We start from the raw sequence: 21290 nt of genomic DNA on the forward strand, positions 1-21290 counted from the left end.
ACAACAGACCGTAAGCGGTACGCGCTGTTTGAGCTCTCCCCACACTGCAGTTTGGTAATAAACTAAATCTCTTTGAAATTGGTCTTACTCTTTCTTAACCTGCCTCCTGAAGTTGTTTTACACAGATCCAGATCTATCAAGAAGCACTACCAATTTTGTCACACGCAGTTTCTGAGTATGATGACAATTTGGCTTTTTGTCGAGTCAATGATGATGACAAAGCCTGTCTGATTATTATTATTATGTCTGTTTTATTTGTGCATGCATTTGGCAATGCCTATTGGTGAACCTATCACATGGCTTACTGCCTAACAAGTTGTTCATCGGCCTGCAAGACAACACTAAAACCAATTGAAACCGTTTACAACAAAAGCGCCTGAACTTTGACAATATTGTAATATATGCCGATGCCACCTTAATATGCAAAATCTTCCATCACAAACCTCTATGTACACTGTGAAATATGAATTGTATTCTTATATTTAATCTTGCACCCTTCTGCACTCTTATGAATTTAAAGTCACTAGAATAGAATTTTTACTGACACCTACAGGTCAAGGCCTGTCATCACTTTGTATATAACACCCCTTTCGTGTTCCCGCCTTAAGTTTGTCTCCGCCTAACTTCTATTAAATACCATCACCGACCGGTCGGACGGCGTATCTGGTTGGGGGACCTCCACGTGGACGCTAGCTCTGTCCGTCGGCTCCCCCCTTCTTAGGAAGGGTGGGGGCTAGCCAAGAACAAAGGAAGCGGAGCGAGCAGCAGCCATTTTGAGAGCGGTCGAGATGGGGCCTCCCTTCCAGATAACCTCCACCGGCCGGGAGTCAAAAACTACCACGTGTTTTGCTGCTTCCTCTGTATGAAGATTATTGTCGAGGTAATCCATTTTTGACATCCACCACAAGAACTTGTTAAAAAAAATCAAACAGATCAACAAGAGCTTGTTCTAGAGGTGACTGCGTAGTTCCCTTGATTAAGACTGCACTTAGCCAAAGCACCTTCTGCGTTCATGCCTCACATAACAGGAACTTAATACCAATTACCATAGTGAACTGAACCTCATCGCTAAATATCTTAAAGCCAGGCTGTTAGATGGAAAAAAATTGTGATCACAAAGCTGCCTAGAACTGTGTTGTGTGTGAGTGCATGTATGCCTCATCGTTTCTATGCCTTATTGATTTTATCTTCATCCTGCACACGTGACTTAAGATGGAAATTAGCCTTTTGCTATAATCTTAAACATTTACATATACAGTTGTGGTCAAAGGTTTACATACACTTGTGAAGAACATAATGTCATGGGCTCTCTTGAGTTTCCAGTTATTTCTACAACTCAGATTTTTGTCTGATAGAGTGATTGGAACAGATACTTCTTTGTCACACAAAAAAATCATGAAAATTGGTTCTTTTATGACTTTATTATGGGCGAAAAGAAAAAAAATGATCAAATCTGCTGGGCTAAAAATATAAATACAGCAGCGCTAATATTTGGTAACATGTCCCTTGGCCATTTTCACTTCAATTAGGCGCTATTGGTAGCCATCCACAAGCTTCTGGTTGACCACTCTTGACAGAATTGGTGCAGTTCAGTTAAATTTGAAGGCTTTCTGACATGGACTTGTTTTTTCAGCATTGTCCACATGTTCTCAATGGGGTTTAAGTCAGGACTTTGGGAAGGCCATTCGAAACCCTTAATTCTAGCATGATTAAGCCATTCCATTACCACATTTGATGTGTGTTTGGGGTCATTGTCCTGCTGGAACACCCAACTGCGCCCAAGACCCAATCTTTGGGCTGATGACTTTAGGTTATCTTGAAGAATTTGAAGGTAATCCTCCTCCTTATTATCCCATTTACTCTCTGTAAAGCACCAGTTCTATTGGTAGCTAAACAGCCCCGCAGCAGAATACCACCACCGTGCTTGAAGGTAGGCATGGTGTACTTAGGGTTAAAGGCCTCACCTTTTCTCCTCCAAACATATTGCTGGGCTTTGTGGCGAAACAGCTCGATTTTTGTTTCGTCTGACCACAGAACTTTCCTCCAGAAGCTCTTATCTTTGTCCATGTGATGAGCAGACACAGATGTGTGGACACTGACACCTGTGTTTCAGCAGCATCTAATTCTTGGCAGATCCGCTTTTTGGTGATTCTTGGTTGAATCGTCACCATCCTGACCAATGGCCAAGGGACGTTACCAAATACTAGCGCTGCTGTATGTATATTTTTGACCCATCAGATTTGATCATTTTTTTCTGTTCACCCATAATAAAGTCATAAAAGAACCAAACTTCATGAATGTTTTTTTGACAAAGAAGTCTCTGTTCCAATCACTATCAGAGAAAAATCAGAGCTGTAGAAATAACTGGAAACTCAAGAGAGCCATGACATTATGTTCTTCACAAGTGTATGTAAACTTTTGACCACAACTGTATATGCTCACTAAGATGAACATGTACTATATGTTCATTAATATGGACTGTCTCTTAATTAAATGAATCAAACTCAAACTGAGGAAACTTGAAATTGTTTTAAAGAGTGGGTCATGAACCCTTGGGAATATGCTTTTTGTTTATAAATTTGGCCGTACCAAATGTTGTAACCACATCCACCACAAATGGTGGAAATCGCATCAGGTCATTTTTTGGAGCAAGCTATTTGGTCAAAACTTGCCTCTCATAACCATTTTTTTTCATTAAAAAAACTGCATAATGAGCTTTAGAAATTGTTATTAGGCCCAAAAATATTGTTGATATTGGCATCTGCTTTTAAAAATCCCTTATCGATCGATGTCTAGTAAATTGCCAAAATAACTGATAATTTGGCATTTATGTTTCTCCAACTTACCATATAGCTCTGGAACCTGGATTCCAAAGAGTCCTAGTTCTTTCAAGCCATTCAACGTCTCAGTGGGTATTTTGGCTTCTCTGTCTATCTTTGCTGAGTCAACTGTGACAGGAGACAAAACATTGCATTACTAAGTCGTAAAGTAAATTGGAAGTTAATATGGAGAAATGAACTTGTAAATTTCAAACAGTCCTTGAATAGAAAATACTGTGATCACCACTACATGGCTTCAACATCCGCGACATGATAAAATCAACAGAACCAGAACCTGCTAACTTTTTTCCCCCCCAAGATGGCGCCGTCACGCGGCAGTCGGTGGCAGTAGCTCTGTCCACTCATTTGTTTTTCATGTTTTACAGCCTTTTTATCTTTTTCTTAATACATTCCTTTTTACTTTATACTTTTTTCTTACAACTTTCTTTGTTCTGTTAGCCTGGCTTCTTTCTGCTACTTCTTTTTTGGAACCATTCAGCCATGCCTACACTGTCATACACATGGAACTAGCTGTGAACAATACGCAGCAGAAGGAGCAACACCTCAATGCCGCTGGAAATCCGGAGCTGGACAAAAGTGCTGGGAGAAGAAGCGACGCTTCAGACCAACCATTCCATCTATTATTATGGGGAAAGTGAGATCCCTCCCCGATAAGATGGAAGAGCTGTTGGCGCTTACCAGGCCGGAAACGGAGTCGAGGGGTTATACTCTGCTACTGTTGATTCTTCAACTCCAGACTATTGAGGGACTGTGCGGATAAGCTTGGAAGAGTGACTCTGCATATTTTCAACCTCGGTCATTCTGCAGAAGTTCCCCATCTTCTGGAAGACTTGCTGTGTGTTTCCAGTTTCATTCAACTCTACGTCTTTTTCTTGAGTCTGTATCCGTTTTTGCTACTGCAACCAAGATGGCGCCGCTCAAGTGGCAGCCGGTAGCGGTAGCTCCGTCCGCTCTTGCTCGTTTTGTGTTTTTGCTGCTTTCTGTCGTAATGATTTGATTTAATGATTCTTAATGATCCCATATACTTTGCTTTGTTCTTTGTGCTCTTTGCTTTGTTGCTCTGAGGCCTTTGCGACTCAGCCCCACCCGTCGCGTGGCTTGGTTTCTTTGTGCTAGTCGACAATGTCTTGTGTGTCTTGTGTCTGTCTTCCTACTGCAACCAAGAAATTTCCCGAATACGGGATGAAATAAAGTTCTAACCTAAGAGCAGGGATGCAAAACTGAGCACACCAAACCGGACCGTCAATGCCATGACTGCATGCTATTTTCCTTCATTTGATAATTTACATATTTAGACAGGGCGGCCCGGAGGCACGAGTGGTTAGCGCGTCAGCCTCACAGCTCTGGGGTCCTGGGTTCAAATCCAGGTCACGTCCACCTGTGGTGAGTTTGCATGTTCCGTCCGGGCCTGCGTGGTAGGCTGATTGACCACTCTAAATTGCCCCTAGGTATGGGTGTGTGTGCATGGTTGTCCGTCTTCTTGTGCACTGCGATCGGCTGGCCACCGATTCAGGGCGTCCCCTGCCTCTGGCCTGGAGTCAGCTGGGATAGGCTCCAGCACCCCCACGACCCAAATGAGGATAAAGCGGGTCAGAAAATGAGATGATGAGACAGGGTTCCGAGAAAGTGTTTAAGGACTATATGCAAAGGTCAAGGATTTTCAAAACCTTGAAAACACGATAGTACATTTTTCAGGAATTTCAAGCACCCATATGAACCCTGCTTATCACATGTGCTACCATATTTATTCGAGTATAACACGTAAAATTTTGTACCAAAAAAAACAGTTTTTATGACCAAATCCTGGTGAAAAACTGCACTCCGCCGGTGAAAAAGTCAACTCCGCATCATTATACAGTGGTACCTTGTCATACGACATTCTCGTCTTACGACGGAAATTTTGATCGAATAATTCGCCCGAGATACGATCAAAATTTCGTGATGAGACCAAGCCAGGTGGCCATGGCACTGTCTTTTTTGCATCTCTTTCATGTATAAAATATCCAGAAGGAGCTGAAGAGAGATATAAGGAAGGGAAAGACCATCTACAGGAGGAAGCTGGAGAACCAACTCCAGAGAGGCAACACCAAAGAGGTCTGGAGGAGCTTGAGGACCATTTCGGGCCATGGAGGCAACAGTGAGAGAGACCCAGAGTCCGGCGGCAGGGAGTGGGCCAATGAACTGAATCAGTTCTTTAACAGATTCAGTCCTACCCCCACTCACCTGACCCCCCAGACCAGAAGCAACGCTCCCCCCTCGTTCTCCTCCTCCTCCTCTTCCACCGGTCTCTGCATTACTGTCGATCAGGTGATAAAACAGCTAAAGAAGATCGAGGCAAGGAAGGCTACCGGTCCAGACGGCCTCAGCTCCAGACTACTGAGAGTGTGCGGATCAGCTTGGTAAAGTGATTCTGCATATTTTCAACCTCAGCCTCAGTCTGCAGAAAGTCCCCACCTTGTGGAAAACTTCCTGTGTGGTCACAGTTCCTAAGACTGCGTACCCCAGGGAGCCAAACCACTTCAAGCCGGTAGCATTAACCTCTCACCTGATCAAGACATTGGAGAGAATCATCCTCAATCACCTCAGCCCCCTGATGAATGCAGAGCTGGACCCTCTGCAGTTCGCCTATCGTCCAGGCATTGGTGTGGAAGATGCTACCACCTACCTGATGCACAGGTCTCTTTCCCACCTGGAGAACGCGGGAAGCACGCTGAGAATGATGTTTTTTGACCTCTCCAGTGCGTTCAACACCATTCAGCCGGTCCTACTGAGAGGGAAACTGGAAGAGGCTGGAGTAAGGAACCACCTAGCCGCATGGATCATCGACTTCCTTACTGACAGACCACAATATGTGAGACTCCAGGACTGTACGTCTGATGTGGTAGCTTGCAGCACGGGGGCCCCACAAGGCACAGTGCTCTCTCCACTCCTCTTCTCCCTCTACACATCAGACTTTAAACATAATACCGACACCTGCCACCTCCAGAAGTTCTCTGACGACACCGCTATTGTTGGACGAGTGACGGACGGGAACGACCTGGAGTACAGGGGAGTCATCACAGCCTTTGTTGACTGGTGTAGGCAAAACCACCTCTACATCAACACCAGTAAGACAAAGGAAATGGTCATCGATTTTCGGAGGAATCCTCAACAGACCACTCAGGTGAACATCCAGGGTACAGACATTGAAATCGTGGAGAATTTTAAGTACCTGGGTGTTCACCTCAACAACAAACTAGACTGGTCCACAAACATAGATGCCCTGTACAAAAGGGGCCAGAGCAGCCTCTACCTACTGAGGAGTCTACGGTCCTTTGGAGTGTGCAGGACACTGCTGAGGACTTTCTACGACACTGTGGTGGCATCTACAGTGTTTTATGCAGTGCTCTGTTGGGGATGCGGGAGCACGGAGAGGGACAGGAACAGGCTGAATAAGCTGGTCAGGAGAGCCAGCTCTGTTCTGGGCTGTCCTCTGGACTCTGGAGGAAGTGGGAGAGCGGAGAATGCTGACCAGGATGATGTCCATCATGGACAGCACCTCCCACCCCCTGCATGAGTCTGTGGAGTCCCTCCGAAGCTCCTTTAGCAATAGACTGCGGCACCCTCATTGCAGGAAGGAGCGCTTCCGCAGATCCTTCCTCCCATCAGCTGTCAGGCTCTTTAACAAAAAAATGGCTGAGTGTTAAGACCTACTGTATGCATGCATGTACATTTATGTGTATGTATGTATATATGTGCTAAGCAACACGCTTATTGATTTATATATTTATTCATGTATTTATTTATTAACTTACTTATTACCTATCTATTTATGTCTAAAATGCCTTTCATATACCTGCATCCTCACCCTCTTGCTACTGTGCCAACGAAATTTCCCGAATACGGGATGAATAAAGTTATCCAATATCTACGAGCACTGGGCGGACTTTGCATTTCCCCACACACCCGCTTTCCCCCCGCGTTGGTCTACATTTACATACCAGGTAAACAATTCTATGGATCGGCAGAGTTTTGCAAAGAAAAGGCGACCGTTGACAATGGACATGAAACGCGAAATAATTGAGTACGAGAGGAATCCGTCAACTATATCCACCATCCTTAAGCAGAAGGACGCAATTAAGGAGAAGAGACCTTCCAGAGGTCATGACGAGATGGAGAGCCTTCTTTTATTGTGGTTAAATGAAAAACAATTAGCAGGAGATAGCGTGACCGAGTCAACCATATGTGAAAAAGCCAGCGGAATTTACATGGATTTGATAACAACGAAAGGAGAGCCTTCAACAACTTCACAACCCTTTAAAGCGAGTCATGGCTGCTTTGAAAAATTTTAAAAAAAGATATGGAGTACATTCAGTAATCCGACACGGCGAGTTCCAATTCAAAAGCCGCGGTGGAATTTATCAAGACATTTGCCTTGATTATCACCCAGGAAAGTTACATCCCCCAGCAAGTTTTCAACTGCGATGAAATTTGTCTTTTTTGGAAAAAGATGCCCAGGCGGACATTCATTGTGGCAGAGAAGGCATTACCGGGGCACAAACCTATGAAGGACTGCTTAACGCTAGTGTTGTGTGCTAATGCGAGCGGTGACTGTAAAATTAAGCCGTTACTGGTGTACAATGCGGAGAACCCGCGTGCCTTCAAAAGACACATCAAGAAAGCAAACCTACAAGTGATGTAGCGCGCTAATTCTAAAGCTAGGATTACGCGTCATTTTCAAAACATTTTGAAGCGGAGGCAAAAACAAACAACTCTTGGTCGTACGTTTGAAGACTTTGTTGGAGCGTCCGGGTGGTGTCAACCCGTAGAACGAAGGTAAAAAAAGATTAAAAACAAAATTAGAATTCAGTTTTGTGTGAAGTTACATTAAACGTTGAGTGTCTGTATATAGTTATCCCAGTTAATTTAGATTTGTTTGTTTGTTTATAAGTGCCGTGGATAAAGTGCCCCCGAACACTCCCCCCCGCCTCCATGTATGCCGCTGTCTCTACCCTTCGCAAAGTCCGTCTAATTTTACTTCTATTAAAAACATTTCATTACTATTAAACCACTTGTTATTTATTACTTTGCCAATATATGGCGAATTAGAAGAAATAAAACATTTTTTCCAATCTAATATCCTGTTTTTGGTGTTTTTTCAGAGGGTTGGAGGTAAGGATTTAAAATTGTAAATTTCACTTGAGAATTGTGTTCATACTGGTAGCTTGTTTAACCAGGTTTCGGTACCATATGTAGTGAATACCGTATTTACTCGCGTATAAGCCGCTTTTGTCAGACAAAAAAAAGACAATCGAGGGTACGGCTTATATGCGCATAAAAACACTACAGACGCTCCCCTACTTACGAACGCAATTGGTTCCGAGCGATTGTTCATAAGTTGAATTTGTTTGTAAGTTGATTCAGTGCTATATTTTGTATTATAATTTATGTTTAAGGCTGATATAAGTATATTGAAGGTTTATATAAGTGCATTTGTATGTTTAAGGCTTGTATAAGTAACACGCATGGGTTTGTACTGAAGAAAAAAAACATTTAATAAAATGGAGAGAATATTGGATTGGATTACTTTATATATATATATATATATATATATATATATATATATATATATATATATATATATATATAAGTAATCCAATCCAATATTCTCTCCATTGGATTGGATTACTTTATATATATATATATATATATATATATATATATATATATATATATATATATATATATATATATATATATATATATATATATATATATATATATATATATAAGTAATCCAATCCAATATTCTCTCCATTTTATTAAATGTTTTTTTTCTTCAGTACAAACCCATGCGTGTTACTTATACAAGTTGGAATATTGGAATAATGATTCAAACCTTTTAAATCATTATTAGTACTATTTAATTAAAAAAGGAAAAACATCTTTCAACAAATTCTGCTTACAACTTCGAAGGAGATGCCTTGTGACGTCGTCTCAGTCCACAGTGCATTCTGAATTGCAGTAACTGAATCATTGTATTTAATCGCGACATTCGAAAAACATGGTTATGTAATCAGTACAATAACACTCTCGCTGGTTAGAAAAACAACAGTGTGAGGAATGCTTTCAAGGTAAACAAAGCAGTATTATAATGTAAGCAAAGCAAATCTGCTGGTGGAGTCTCGTCATAACATTTGGTAGAAGTGTCCGTAACGCCGTGACCTCTTTTTCTTTGCCCTTGAGGAGTAGAATGTGGAGGAAAAAGTCCATCTTCCCATGACTTGATTTATAGCCTTACTACTTATTGAAAAATGCTTACAACACATATAGAATATTCCATAATAATTCTAACATTCCCTCCTTTTACTATATGTTTGTTATTCATTTTATGACAAATTCAAAATGAGAGGGATATCACCGTTGGCTGTTTTAATTTTACCCGCTTAGGCTCTACTCGTTCGGCAGGTCTGAAAAGCAGAAAATAAGATCATTTTCGCCCAATCCATCCTCCGAAGTACCATGCTCCTGGAATTCACTGTTGGTGTCAGCATGCAATTTAGAATTTGTAGGGGCAATCGCAGTGGTTATAAGTCGGCTTATCAAAGATCTTAAGCAGGGAATAATACAACACCCACATAATGTCAAAATCGTAGCAAAAAGGGCTACGGAAAATGCCACAAATTAGGCCAAATCATTATTAGTGAGGCCACAAATCTGTCAGCGGACATTATTCTACTCCAGGATGCTTTTTCATCTTGCGGTTTAGGGTCTGCAGGCCATCGTTGGCCCTGGTGTGGGACCCAGTGGGGGGCGTGTTGTTGAGTGCAACATTTTCAAACGTTGCATACGCCCCCTGCTCCTTCAAGAAGCATTTCAACCGCTGCACGATCCTGGAACGCCATCAGACTAGTGGCTGCCAGTTGTTCCTTTATCGCCACAAATCCCTGTTCAGTATAATTTCCAAGTTTTTTGGGACATTGTAATGCAGGTAATTTATCCAATCAACATTTTTGTTTGGAGTAATTAAAAGAAAAATATACTCCCAACCTGCTGCGATCTGATTAGCCAACTTATACTCATCTGGTACGCCCCGTGGATGCCAATCGCATCAATGTATGTCGGATCACCCTCTCTCCATGCCGATCGACGCCGTCGCGAGGGGCCCGCCATCATACCGGATTTCTGTGCAGCCAATTGTATCTCCTCTACTGTAGATGGAAAAACAGACACTGGTAATAGCAGTGAGACCAAGGCACAAAGTCCTGCTGCATTTTGGCAGGCGTCGTATAATTTGTTTTGGCCGCACCACCACCATAGGTCAGAACGTGGTATCAGGGGTGCAGTCTGTTTTAGGACGTGGGCACACCACGTCACATTTATCGCTCCCAGTGCCGGACCGTGCCCTGTGAGGACTAAGCAGGTAAAATGATTAAACGCGCGACATGTGTTGAAAAGTTAGGCTTGTCCTTTGCTGCCGTTGTAACTGGGTAGACATTATTCCATTTCATACATTTTGGGCTTACATCTTTTGTCATTATCTCCTTTACACAATCAGGGGTAATTTGCGCGGGTACTACTCTTAAGAGAGGTCGGCCCCCCATACATGTTATACAGGTTTGATACAGGTTTGATTTATAATAGCTGCATTTTCCATCAACAATAACCAATTATTTCTTACCGCCTCCCGTTTGGGAACTCCCCGTTGCAGAAATGAATTCTCTGGTCATCTCAGATTTTAATTTTACTATGGCAGATCCGGGTGTTTCCATCTCTGACGACCTTCTTACCCATGGACTTAGGAAAAATGTCAGACAAAGATCCACAAGTTAATTTGTCAGTCTGAATTATGATTTGTAATGCCCCACCGTATGGGTTAATTTTATCGAAGGCCTGATGGTTTTTTCGCACACGTGTGTCATCCAAGCTTGCCAATCTAGACCAGTTTCTGCAACAAGGTTTCCCCAATCTGTTTTAGGACTGTTATGTACCACACATTCTATAAAATCCATGTGTATCCTTTGAAATGGATATGTAGCTTTTGCAGCTTGACATAAGGGGGAATCGCCCGTGTTTTGGCCATATATCTGCATATAGATTGAATATATAACCTCCCCCTTTTTTGAGGCATGAAATTTACCATGACTCAAAATGGTAGCCCTCCTAGATAAGACTTTTGTTTTTGTTTAGTCCCCCAGGTTCCCAAAATTTCGCATTGCAGAAATCAAAAAATTTCATTTGGCGAAATTCTTTTCTTTTTGTTTCTGTCCTACTCTGCCACCGCTGTCCTTGAAAGGCTTATCAGTGATTTCAGAAATATTCCACCTTGATATTAGAATACAGACACTCCTCAACTTACGAACGCAATTGGTTCCGAGCGATTGTTCATAAGTTGAATTTGTTTGTAAGTTGATTTAGTGCTATATTTTGTATTATAATTTATGTTTAAGGCCTATATAAGTATATTGAAGGTTTATATAAGTGCATTTGTATGTTTAAGGCTTGTATAAGTAACACGCATTGGTTTGTACTGAAAAAAAAAACATTTAATAAAATGGAGAGAATATGTACAGTACTGTAGAGAGAGAGATAGATTTATGTATTAGAAACTGGCCAAAAGAAGCGACCTAATGACGATTGCACAGTTTTCTTCTTTTTTTCATCATAAATGATGCAGTAGCACTGTATGGCATCATTCCATTAATTTGCAAACTTTGTGCAACGTTCAATATTTGGGTCCTGCTGCTCGATCTTTCTGTTTATAAATGGTACTGAATGTGCAACGCTCACCACTTTCTGACGCGCATCAAGCTTCGTTATTATTGCCGCTCGTTTCAAATGAAATGGCTTGCCTCTTCCTTGCAACTCCCTCAATAGAAGCCTTTAGCTTTTTACCAACCATATTCAATATTGGATGCATGAGATATTTAATGATACAAATGAAAAAGGTTCTTTGCACACTGGAGATACATTCATGCACTTCCGCATTGCAACGAAGAAGGTAGATGCTGGGTGAGCTGAGCTCTCACAGCGCCAGGCGTCGGTATTAGCGGCGGAAAGAAGTACTACCCCGAAAAAGACGCGAAATACAAAATTGGACTTGCGAACATTTTTGGACTTAAACGCAATTTGCAGACATGTTCGTATGTACCGTTGTTCGTAAGTTGAATGTTCGTAAGTAGGGGAGCGTCTGTATTGATATATCTTGGTGGCCAGCCAATTAAAACACAAAAGACAGACAGTCATCCACGCTCGCACTCATAATCAAGGAATTTGCTTTGAGTGCTCCCCCAATCATCCATAATTTTGGTTTGTTGGAGTAAAACTGGAGTACCCAGAGAGAACCTACGAATTCTTGAGGACACCAGGAATACTCCACACTCCGGAAGGTCTGGATCCACTCCGCATTAGTAGATCCTCGAACCGCAAGATTGATGCCTGAAGAAACTAGATAATTAATGTATTAGATTCACATGCCACATATCTAAAAATAGAAATTTGTTCAATTGCCACCGCCCCTTACCCCAGTCAGTCAGCATGTGGACTGCCATGCGAGTGGCTGTGATTAACTATCTATTCGCCAATAATGCAATAACGGAAAAGTTGTGACACATTGAAACACACACACACCCCCTTTTAGTATTTTAACCGTTTGTAAAAACTTTATCTCCATGTTCTGGATTAAGTTACACCCCCTTTCAATGTTATCGAATTTTGCCCATTCTAGTCAACCCATCTACTTAAAGCATTTCTCCAAGGTTGATATTTTATAATTTGGAGATGTTATTTTTAAAACATAGACATTATTTCATCACTTGTTTCCCACCATGAAAGGCCCCACCTGAATTTAGATTTTTTTTTTAGATATTCCCCTTTATCTAAGCTTGTTATTGCCCATCGTTATCACCGTAACATTCAGGTGTATTAACCCCATAATTGCAATGCAGTAAGTTTTGGCTAAATTCTTAATGTGTATGCCCCTAAAGCAATAGACAGTAATAACGTCCCAATAGTCATCAATATGACCTATACCAAAGCATACGCCCCCTTCAGGTCAAACAGGGAACGCGTTTTGTGCACTTAAAGGCGCTCCATGTTTCTTCTAGGGAAACTATGCCTATCCTTAACCAATTATCTTATCTACCCCAGCCAGGTTCAATTTACCTAACAATTTGGACGAATGCCATGAAATTTCTCGTTTCCGCATTGTTAATTTCATGTCTGATTTCTTTAACAACCAAATAACTCTTAATACCTAAGACATGAATTGCAAATCACCCCATACTATGTTTACTTAAGATAAGAGCCATTTCTTATAGCTCCCTGTTACCACAAGAAAAATGTACAATTAAATTAGAGAAATCCACCTTTTACTAGGCATTTCCTAATTACAATTTTCTTAATAAAGGACCCACAAATTGTCACCAATATGCCATAATATTGTAAAAAAAATCCTATATTAAAGTATTTTGAACAATCCAACCATTCAAAAACAGTAATAATATTGTTTTATCCTCCAAAACTAGCTCTCTTCAATTAAGAGCCCTTTGAACTTCACAAAACAAAAAAATAAAATAATAATAATAGTATTATTCCCAATTCCAAAGCTTTTACCAAATCAATCTTTGCCAAACAGATTTTCTATCACCTCGAAAGACATTTCTGATTAAATCCCAAAAATAAATGCGAAGATAATCGCGGAACCCTGCATCCCTTGCAGACTATGTTTTGTTCTTATTCTGAAATGTTTAAACGGAAGCGCGTCCTTAGCCGCTGACTGTGACCGTCACGCTCGCTGCAGAAGCAGCATCCTTATCTTTTGTTTACAAATTCCAAAATGCTCTCTTTTCTTTGTGCCCAATGCTTCGCCTCCTGTGCCTCCTGTGAGCAATTATTTTTTAGAGAAGACTAAATTAATAAACTAAATTAATTACTCTCCCGATATCCAACTATATCATCATATCATCATAGTTTGCCAAGACCCCATAATCACAATATGCTGCAAGCACAACTATATCATAGCAAAACCCATTTCTGCCCTCAAGTTTGCTTCAGCACCCCCAAGGCCAATTATTGTAATATTCAGCCGCAACAAAACAGAGCGCTCCCCCCGCAATCAAAGCATTATTCGGCAAGTTTAGAGTCTGACCAAAACGCAGTTTTGGCAACCCCGCTAAACATTTAATTGGCTGTTTTGTATTTCTGTTAACCAAAATATTCCCGCTAGCAGACGGGAACGAACCCAGGATAAGCCACAATAAGCCATTTCATTCCAGTACATTGACAGTACATTTAGTTACTATTAACAAGTATGCCTAGCACTTTGAAATAACCATTTTAATTGCCATTTTACAACTTTCAGCATCACACAAAAAAATCCAATTGAATTCATTCCCAAAGAATGTGATCTCTGGTTTAAAATTAGCTCAACATCCTCATGTTCAAAATCCTCATTCAAATCATTTTGAGCAGGCCTGCCTTGTTTTTAGAGACCTTTTTGTCCAGGCAATCAAGCGATATGTAATATATATAAGTATAATTTGAATGAGCATGCAACACATTTGAATGAGCATGCAACACATTTTTTAGCTGCTCCTGATAAATGCTGCCCACTGCGTGGTCTTCAGCGATGCCGCTGTTGGCCTTAAAACAAGCCGTCATCCTGATTTGATATTCTGCAAAAGGCTCACCATCCCTCTGCTTAGCTCTGCTGATCACGGTATAATTAACTTTTGTTTTAAACTTCCCCGTAACCCGATCAATCAGTTCATGCACTCTCAAATTCAAATTACGACCGTCATGACACAACGGGCCACCATCAGCTTTTGGATTCGAACATCCAAATTTAGTAGGAGCCTGCTCCTTGCCCACATTAGTATTAGCAACTTCGATCATGGGATATTGTTCAATAAACACATCACTCATTGGCGGCGCCCCAGGCTGGGGAGATAGCGTTTTCTCCCCATGTCCCCCACGGGCCCTCCCGACCTGGTCATATTTGTCGGAGGGGGCCCTCCTTTTTAACAACAACAACAACACACTTCTTCCCCACCGGGCTAGTCGTCCTCTTTTCTGTGGAATAACACAGCCTCTGTGTTTCCAGTCCCACCGTTATCAACTGATTTAACCCATGTATCATAAACCAATAATAGGTATCATTATATCCCTCCTGCTCCATTTTGTTAAGATTTCCCCCATGCTGAGCACGTATTTTATCCTGCAGTATCAATATCTTATGCATATTAAGCTGGCCAGCAAATCCATATTTATTTATCCATAAGTTTAGGTGTTTAATCCTTGTAGCGCTTTGATTTTCAACAATCCAATCTTTACACGGCAGACGTCAATAGCCGCTTTACTGTTTGCACCACCCATTTTTGGAGTGGATTTGTGTGTATCCCCGTAGTACCTTTTTTTCTTTTTAGGTTTTTTTTAACAACTACACACACACCCAAACACCGTCGACGTTTATAGACCACACCGTGTCTACCTGCTAGTGACTAGTATTCGCAGGGTTTTAAAATCGCTAATCCCCAGGACGCGAGCCTTACTTCTCAAAATAAGGCCTTCGCGTGTGATGCCCTTCGCGCATTTGGATCCCGTCAACAATATGCAGCCATCACACGCGGACTCGGCAGAAATGTCGAAAGATGCTTACCCAGAGGATAGTCGTCAACCGATTAGAAAACAGGCGCTGCTGAGAAATAATCCAGCCTGGAAAAGGGATTCTCGCCGTGCACGGTCACTCCAGATATTAAACTGCAGCGTCTGGATTCCTTATCGGTGTGTTGACCCCGGCTACTCGAAGAAGCAAATGTTGGAATAATGATTCAAACCTTTTAAATCATTATTAGTAATATTTAATTAAAACAGGAAAAACATCTTTCAACAAATTCTGCCTACAACTTCGAAGGAGATGCCTTGTGACGTCGTCTCAGTCCACAGTGCATTCTGAATTGCAGTAACTGAATCATTGTATTTAATCGCGACATTCGAAAAACATGGTTATGTAATCAGTACAATAACACTCTCGCTGGTTAGAAAAACAACAGTGTGAGGAATGCTTTCAAGGTAAACAAAGCAGTATTATAATGTAAGCAAAGCAAATCTGCTGGTGGAGTCTCGTCATAACATTTGGTAGAAGTGTCCGTAACGCCGTGACCTCTTTTTCTTTGCCCTTGAGGAGTAGAATGTGGAGGAAAAAGTCCATCTTCCCATGACTTGATTTATAGCCTTACTACTTATTGAAAAATGCTTACAACACATATAGAATATTCCATAATAATTCTAACAACCAACTCCAGAGAGGCAACACCAAAGAGGTCTGGAGGAGCTTGAGGACCATTTCGGGCCATGGAGGCAACAGTGAGAGAGACCCGGAGTCCGGAGACATGGAGTGGGCCAATGAACTGAATCTGTTCTTTAACAGATTCAGTTCTGCCCCCACTGCCCTGACCCCCCAGACCAGAAGCAACTCCCCCCCCCCTCTTTCTCCTCCTCCTCTTCCTCCCCCTCTTCCACCGGTCTCTGCATAACTGTCGATCAGGTGATAAAAGAGCTAAAGAAGATCGAGGCAAGGAAGGCTACCAGTTCAGACGGCCTCAGCTCCAGACCACTGAGAGAGTGTGTGGATCAGCTTGGCAAAGTGATTCTGCATATTTTCAACCTCAGCCTCAGTCTGCAGAAGGTCCCCACCTTGTGGAAAACTTCCTGTGTGATCCCAGTTCCAGAGAATGCGAACCCCAGGGTGCCAAACCACTTCAGGCCGGTAGCATTAACCTCTCACCTGGTCAAGACATTGAGAGAATCATCCTCAATCACCTCAGCCCCCTGATGAATGCAGAGCTGGACCCTCTGCAGTTCACCTATCGTCCAGGCATTGGTGTGAAAGATGCTACCACCTACCGGATGCACAGGTCTCTTTCACACCTGGAGAACACGGGAAGCACGGTGAGAATGATGTTTTTGACCTCTCCAATGCGTTCAACACCATTCAGCAGGTCCTACTGAAAGGGAAACTGGAAGAGGCTGGAGTAAGGAACCACCTAGCCGCATGGATGATCGACTTCCTCACTGACAGACCACAATATGTGAGACTCTAGGACTGTACATCTGATGTGGTAGCTTGCAGCACAAGGCACAGTGCTCTCCCCACTCCTCTTTTCCCTCTACACATCAGACTTCAAACATAATACAGACAGACACCTGCCACCTCCAGAAGTTCTCTGACGACACCGCTATTGTTGGACAAGTGACGGACGGGAACGACCTAGAGTACAAGGGAATCATCACAGCCTTTGTTGCCTGCTGTAGGCAAAACCACCTCTACATCAACACCAGTAAGACAAAGGAAATGGTCAACGATTTTCAGAGGAATCCTCAACAGACCACTCAGGTGAACAGCCAGGGTACAGACATTGAAATCGTGGAAAATTTTAAGTTCCCTAGGTGTTCACCTCAACAACAAACTAGACTGGTCCACAAACATAGATGCCCTGTATAAAAGGGGCCAGACCCTCAATCTCAGAACTATAAGGCAGATGTGCTAACCTCGAGTCAGCAACCCAAAATGTTAAAAGAGTCAAATTGGATGGAAAAAAAACAATAACGAAATATGCCTGGAGCCACAAAAAAATAGTAGTTTACACTTGTGAAGAACATAATGTCATGGCTCTCTTGAGTTGCCAGTTATTTCTACAACTCTGATTTTTCTCTGATAGAGTGATTGGAACAGATACTTCTATGTCACATAAAACATTCATGACGTTTGGTTCCTTTATGACTTTATTATGGGTTAAGAGAAAGTGATCAAATCTGCAGGGTCAAAAATATACATACAGCAGCACGAATTAGCAATTTTGGTGACTTAGAAAGTTGTGTCAGTGAAATAAGCTTCATAGCATGGTCTCTTAACTTCTTGTGAGTGATTATGAGTGACTACAGCTGGTGACTTCTCTGAGGCCATTTAAATAGGGCTCATTGGATGCAAACGCCCATAAACACTACCATAGGAAAGTCAAAGGAGCTCAGCATGGATCTGAAAAAGCGAATACTTGACTTGAACAAGTCAGGAAGTCACTTGGAGCCATTTCAAAGAAGCTGCAGGTCCCAAGAGCAACAGTGCATACAATTGTTTGTAAGTATAAAGTGCATGGCACTGTTTTCTCACTGCCACGATCAGGAAGAAAACAAGCTATCACCTACTGCTGAGAGAAAATTGGTCAGGAGGGTGAAGATTCAAACGAGAGTCACCAAAAAGCAGATTTGCTACGAATTAGAAGCTGCTGGAACACAGGTGTCAGTGTCCACAGTCAAGCGTGTATTGCATCTCCATGGACTGAGGCTGCTGTGCAAGAAGGAAGCCCTTGCTCCAAAAGCGGCACCTTAAGGCTCGACTGAAGTTTGCTGCTGATCACATGGACAATGATAAGACCTTCTGGAGGAAAGTTCTGTGGTCAGACGAAACAAAAATCGAGCTGTTTGGCCACAATGCCCAGCAATATGTTTGGAGGAGAAAAGGTGAGGCCTTTAACCCCAGGTACACCATGCCTACCTTCAAACACGGTGGTGGTATTCTGCTGTGGGGCTGTTTTGCTACCAATGGAACTGGTGCTTTTCAGAGAGTAAATGGGATAATGAAGAAGGACGATTACCTTCAAATTCTTCAAGATAACCTAAAGTCAACAGCCCGAAGATTGGGTCTTGGGCGCAGTTGGGTGTTCCAACAGGACAATGACCCCAAACACACATCAAAAGTGGTAATGGAATGGCTAAATCAGGCTAGAATGAAGGTTTTCGAATGGCCTTCCCAAAGTCCTGACTTAAACCCCATTGAGAACTTGTGGACAATGCTGAAGAAACAAGTCCATGTCAGAAAGCCATCAAATTTAACTGAACTGCACCAATTCTGTCAAGAGGAGTGGTCAAAGATTCAACCAGAAGCTTGCCAGAAGCTTGTGGATGGCTACCAAAAGCGCCTAATTGAAGTGAAAATGGCCAAGGGACATGTTACCAAATATTAGCGCTGCTGTATTTATATTTTTGACCCATCAGATTTGATCAATTTTTTCTGTTCACCCATAATAAAGTCATAAAAGAACCAAACTTCATGAATGTTTTTGTGACAAAGAAGTATCTGTTCCAATCACTCTATCAGAGAAAAATCAGAGTTGTAGAAATAACTGGAAACTCAAGAGAGCCATGACATTATGTTCTTCACAAGTGTATGTAAACTTTAGACCACAACTGTGTATGTGTGTGTGTGGGGGGGGGGGGGGGGGGGCGTGTAGGTGTGTGGGTTTGTGTGTAGGTGGGTGTGTAGGTGTGCATGTAGGTGTGTGGGTGTGTGGGTAGGTGTGTGTGTAGGTGTGTGGGTAGGTGTGTGTGTAGGTGTGTGTGTGTAGGTGTGTGTGTGTAGGTGTGTGTGTAGGTGTGTGTGTAGGTGTGTGTGTAGGTGTGTGTGTAGGTGTGTGTGTAGGTGTGTGTGTAGGTGTGTGTAGGTGTTGGTGTGTGGGTGTGTGTAGGTGTGTGTGTAGGTGTAGGTGTGTGGGTGTGTGTAGGTGTGTGGGTATGTGGGTGTGTGTAGGTGTGTGTAGGTGTGTGTAGGTGTGGATGTGTGTGGGTGTGTGTAGGTGTGTGATAGCCACTAATTTGATCATTGTGTCTCGGCAGTCTTCACAACAATGTATGGAAAAACAGCAGGTAGCTCTGGGTGTTTGGTGTATAAACAATTTAGCTGTGTTCTGGAGTTGTGTAGCTTTTAGTAATGGCAGTGGCTCCTTAGCCACTGTGTATGTGTGTGTGTGTGTGGGGGGGGGTGTAGTCCCAGGGGCTATTTGGCCGGTAACTGGTCAAGTCCCAGGGGCTATTTAGCCGGTAACCTATTATTTAACATTGAGTGAATAGGGGATTTTCTAAACCCTTCAACCAATCTTATTGAAATTTGATGTGTTATTGCCAATTGATAGATTTTAATATTAGGTGAATAGGGATTTAATGACTTTTATTTAGGCAGTGGCTCCATAGCCGTAGTTTCTTACTATTTACCCTACACAGAATTCTTACTGGCTAAATAGCCATATGGGGCCATATAGGCTATTTGACCGGTTACCGGCTAAATAGCCCCTGGGACTATTTGACCGGTTACCGGCTAAATAGCCCCTGGGACTATTTGACCGGTTACCGGCTAAATAGCCCCTGGGACTATTTGACCGGTTACCGGCTAAGGAGCCACTGCCTTTAGTAATTTGATCATTCCTGGCCTGTCTAAATATCCTGTTCCATTAGTTGAAAGAAAGGTGTTATATCTTGAGAATCTTTTATCTCAACAAATGTTTATGTTAACGCCCACTTTGGGTGGAGGCAATGAAGGCTTTAAGAAATTGAGTCAGAATGGGAATCTCCCCTTTTCTCGAGCCAATAAAGAGAACTGGTGGAAGCTTCAATAATGACATGCCTATATTTTTGTTAACACTTGTCTCACCAGATCTTCCAGAACAAAGAAAAGAACATCTAACAAGGTCCAAGACACAAAGCTAACAATACTAATGAAATATTTCATTACAATGTAATACTTTTTGGAGTGTTACCCAATTTTTTTTTTTGTTTCTGTAGAAGATAAATTGACAAATATCATGTAGTGGTAAATATTTGGAGGCTAGTTATTAATGTAAAACTTTTGAATCAATCATGTCACCCTCACCTTTCTCATTGAAGAATTTTTCCACTGGAAGAACATACTGGTTAATTTCCTCCAATTCTTCCATTCCAATTTCTGGATAGGGAAATACTACCGCCTGAGGGTGAAAAACGGTCTCAGCATTTAAAAACATTGATACAATATTCATACACAGACCAATGTATATACACGAACATAGGGCATCATTTGAGGAGAACATAATAACAAACATTTTTTTTATTATTTCGTATCACTTTGACATTGTTAATATTACCTTATTTATCTGGCCGACGAACAAGTCTTTGGCATACATGAGTTCTCGCGGGTAAGTTTTAATTGACCTGTGAAGCGGGTAACAGACATATTTCGGCCATACATGGCGTCGGAGCTGTTTTCGAATCAGAAAAAGACTAGAGAGGGCCATTTTTCTAGTCATATTCATATTCTGTTGGGCGAAAAGACAGGATGGAAATTTTAAAAGAAATGGGTAAGAAGAAGAAAATTTAATACGATTCTGCACTCATCTTATTTCCCAATTCCCTAACACTTTCCTCCTCGGTTAGTTTAAATGGCAGCTCCCTAGTAGCAATTGCGGTGGAAGAGGAGGAAAGCTAATAGAGGAGTGAGGTGAGACCAATAAGTGTCCCCTTGAATAGAGACAACGCTTCTTCTTCTGCTGCTACTGCTTCTTTTTCTTCTTCTTCTTTTTCTTCTTCTACTTTTTCTTCTTCCTCGTTTTCTTCCTCTTCGTTTTCTTCGTGTGCCGCTGCTTCTTTTTCTTCTTCTTCTCCTCC

The 21290-nt window shown here is 41.9% G+C and overlaps 1 protein-coding gene across 7 annotated transcripts in view; it reads right to left on the reverse strand.

The window, feature by feature from the left end:
• The window catches only part of acad9 (acyl-CoA dehydrogenase family, member 9), a 156857-nt gene extending 135567 nt beyond the window's left edge, over positions 1-21290 (reverse strand). For 4 of the 7 annotated variants that reach the window (XR_013300578.1, XM_077602709.1, XM_077602710.1 and 1 more), the window contains exons 1-3: positions 20771-21288; positions 20521-20614; positions 2847-2948 (exon numbers count right to left, since the gene is read on the reverse strand). Coding sequence is in view for 6 of the 7 variants with exons in the window: in XM_077602709.1 (XP_077458835.1) it covers positions 2847-2948; positions 20521-20614; positions 20771-20938 (364 nt within the window). In the remaining variant the exon portion in view is untranslated. Of the gene's footprint in view, positions 1-2846; positions 2949-20520; positions 20615-20770 lie in introns of all 7 variants that reach the window. The other 3 variants (XM_077602712.1, XM_077602708.1, XM_077602713.1) reach the window with 3 other exon arrangements.

Source organism: Stigmatopora argus, chromosome 6 (genome assembly GCF_051989625.1).
Source record: "Stigmatopora argus isolate UIUO_Sarg chromosome 6, RoL_Sarg_1.0, whole genome shotgun sequence".
Taxonomy (NCBI): domain Eukaryota; kingdom Metazoa; phylum Chordata; class Actinopteri; order Syngnathiformes; family Syngnathidae; genus Stigmatopora; species Stigmatopora argus.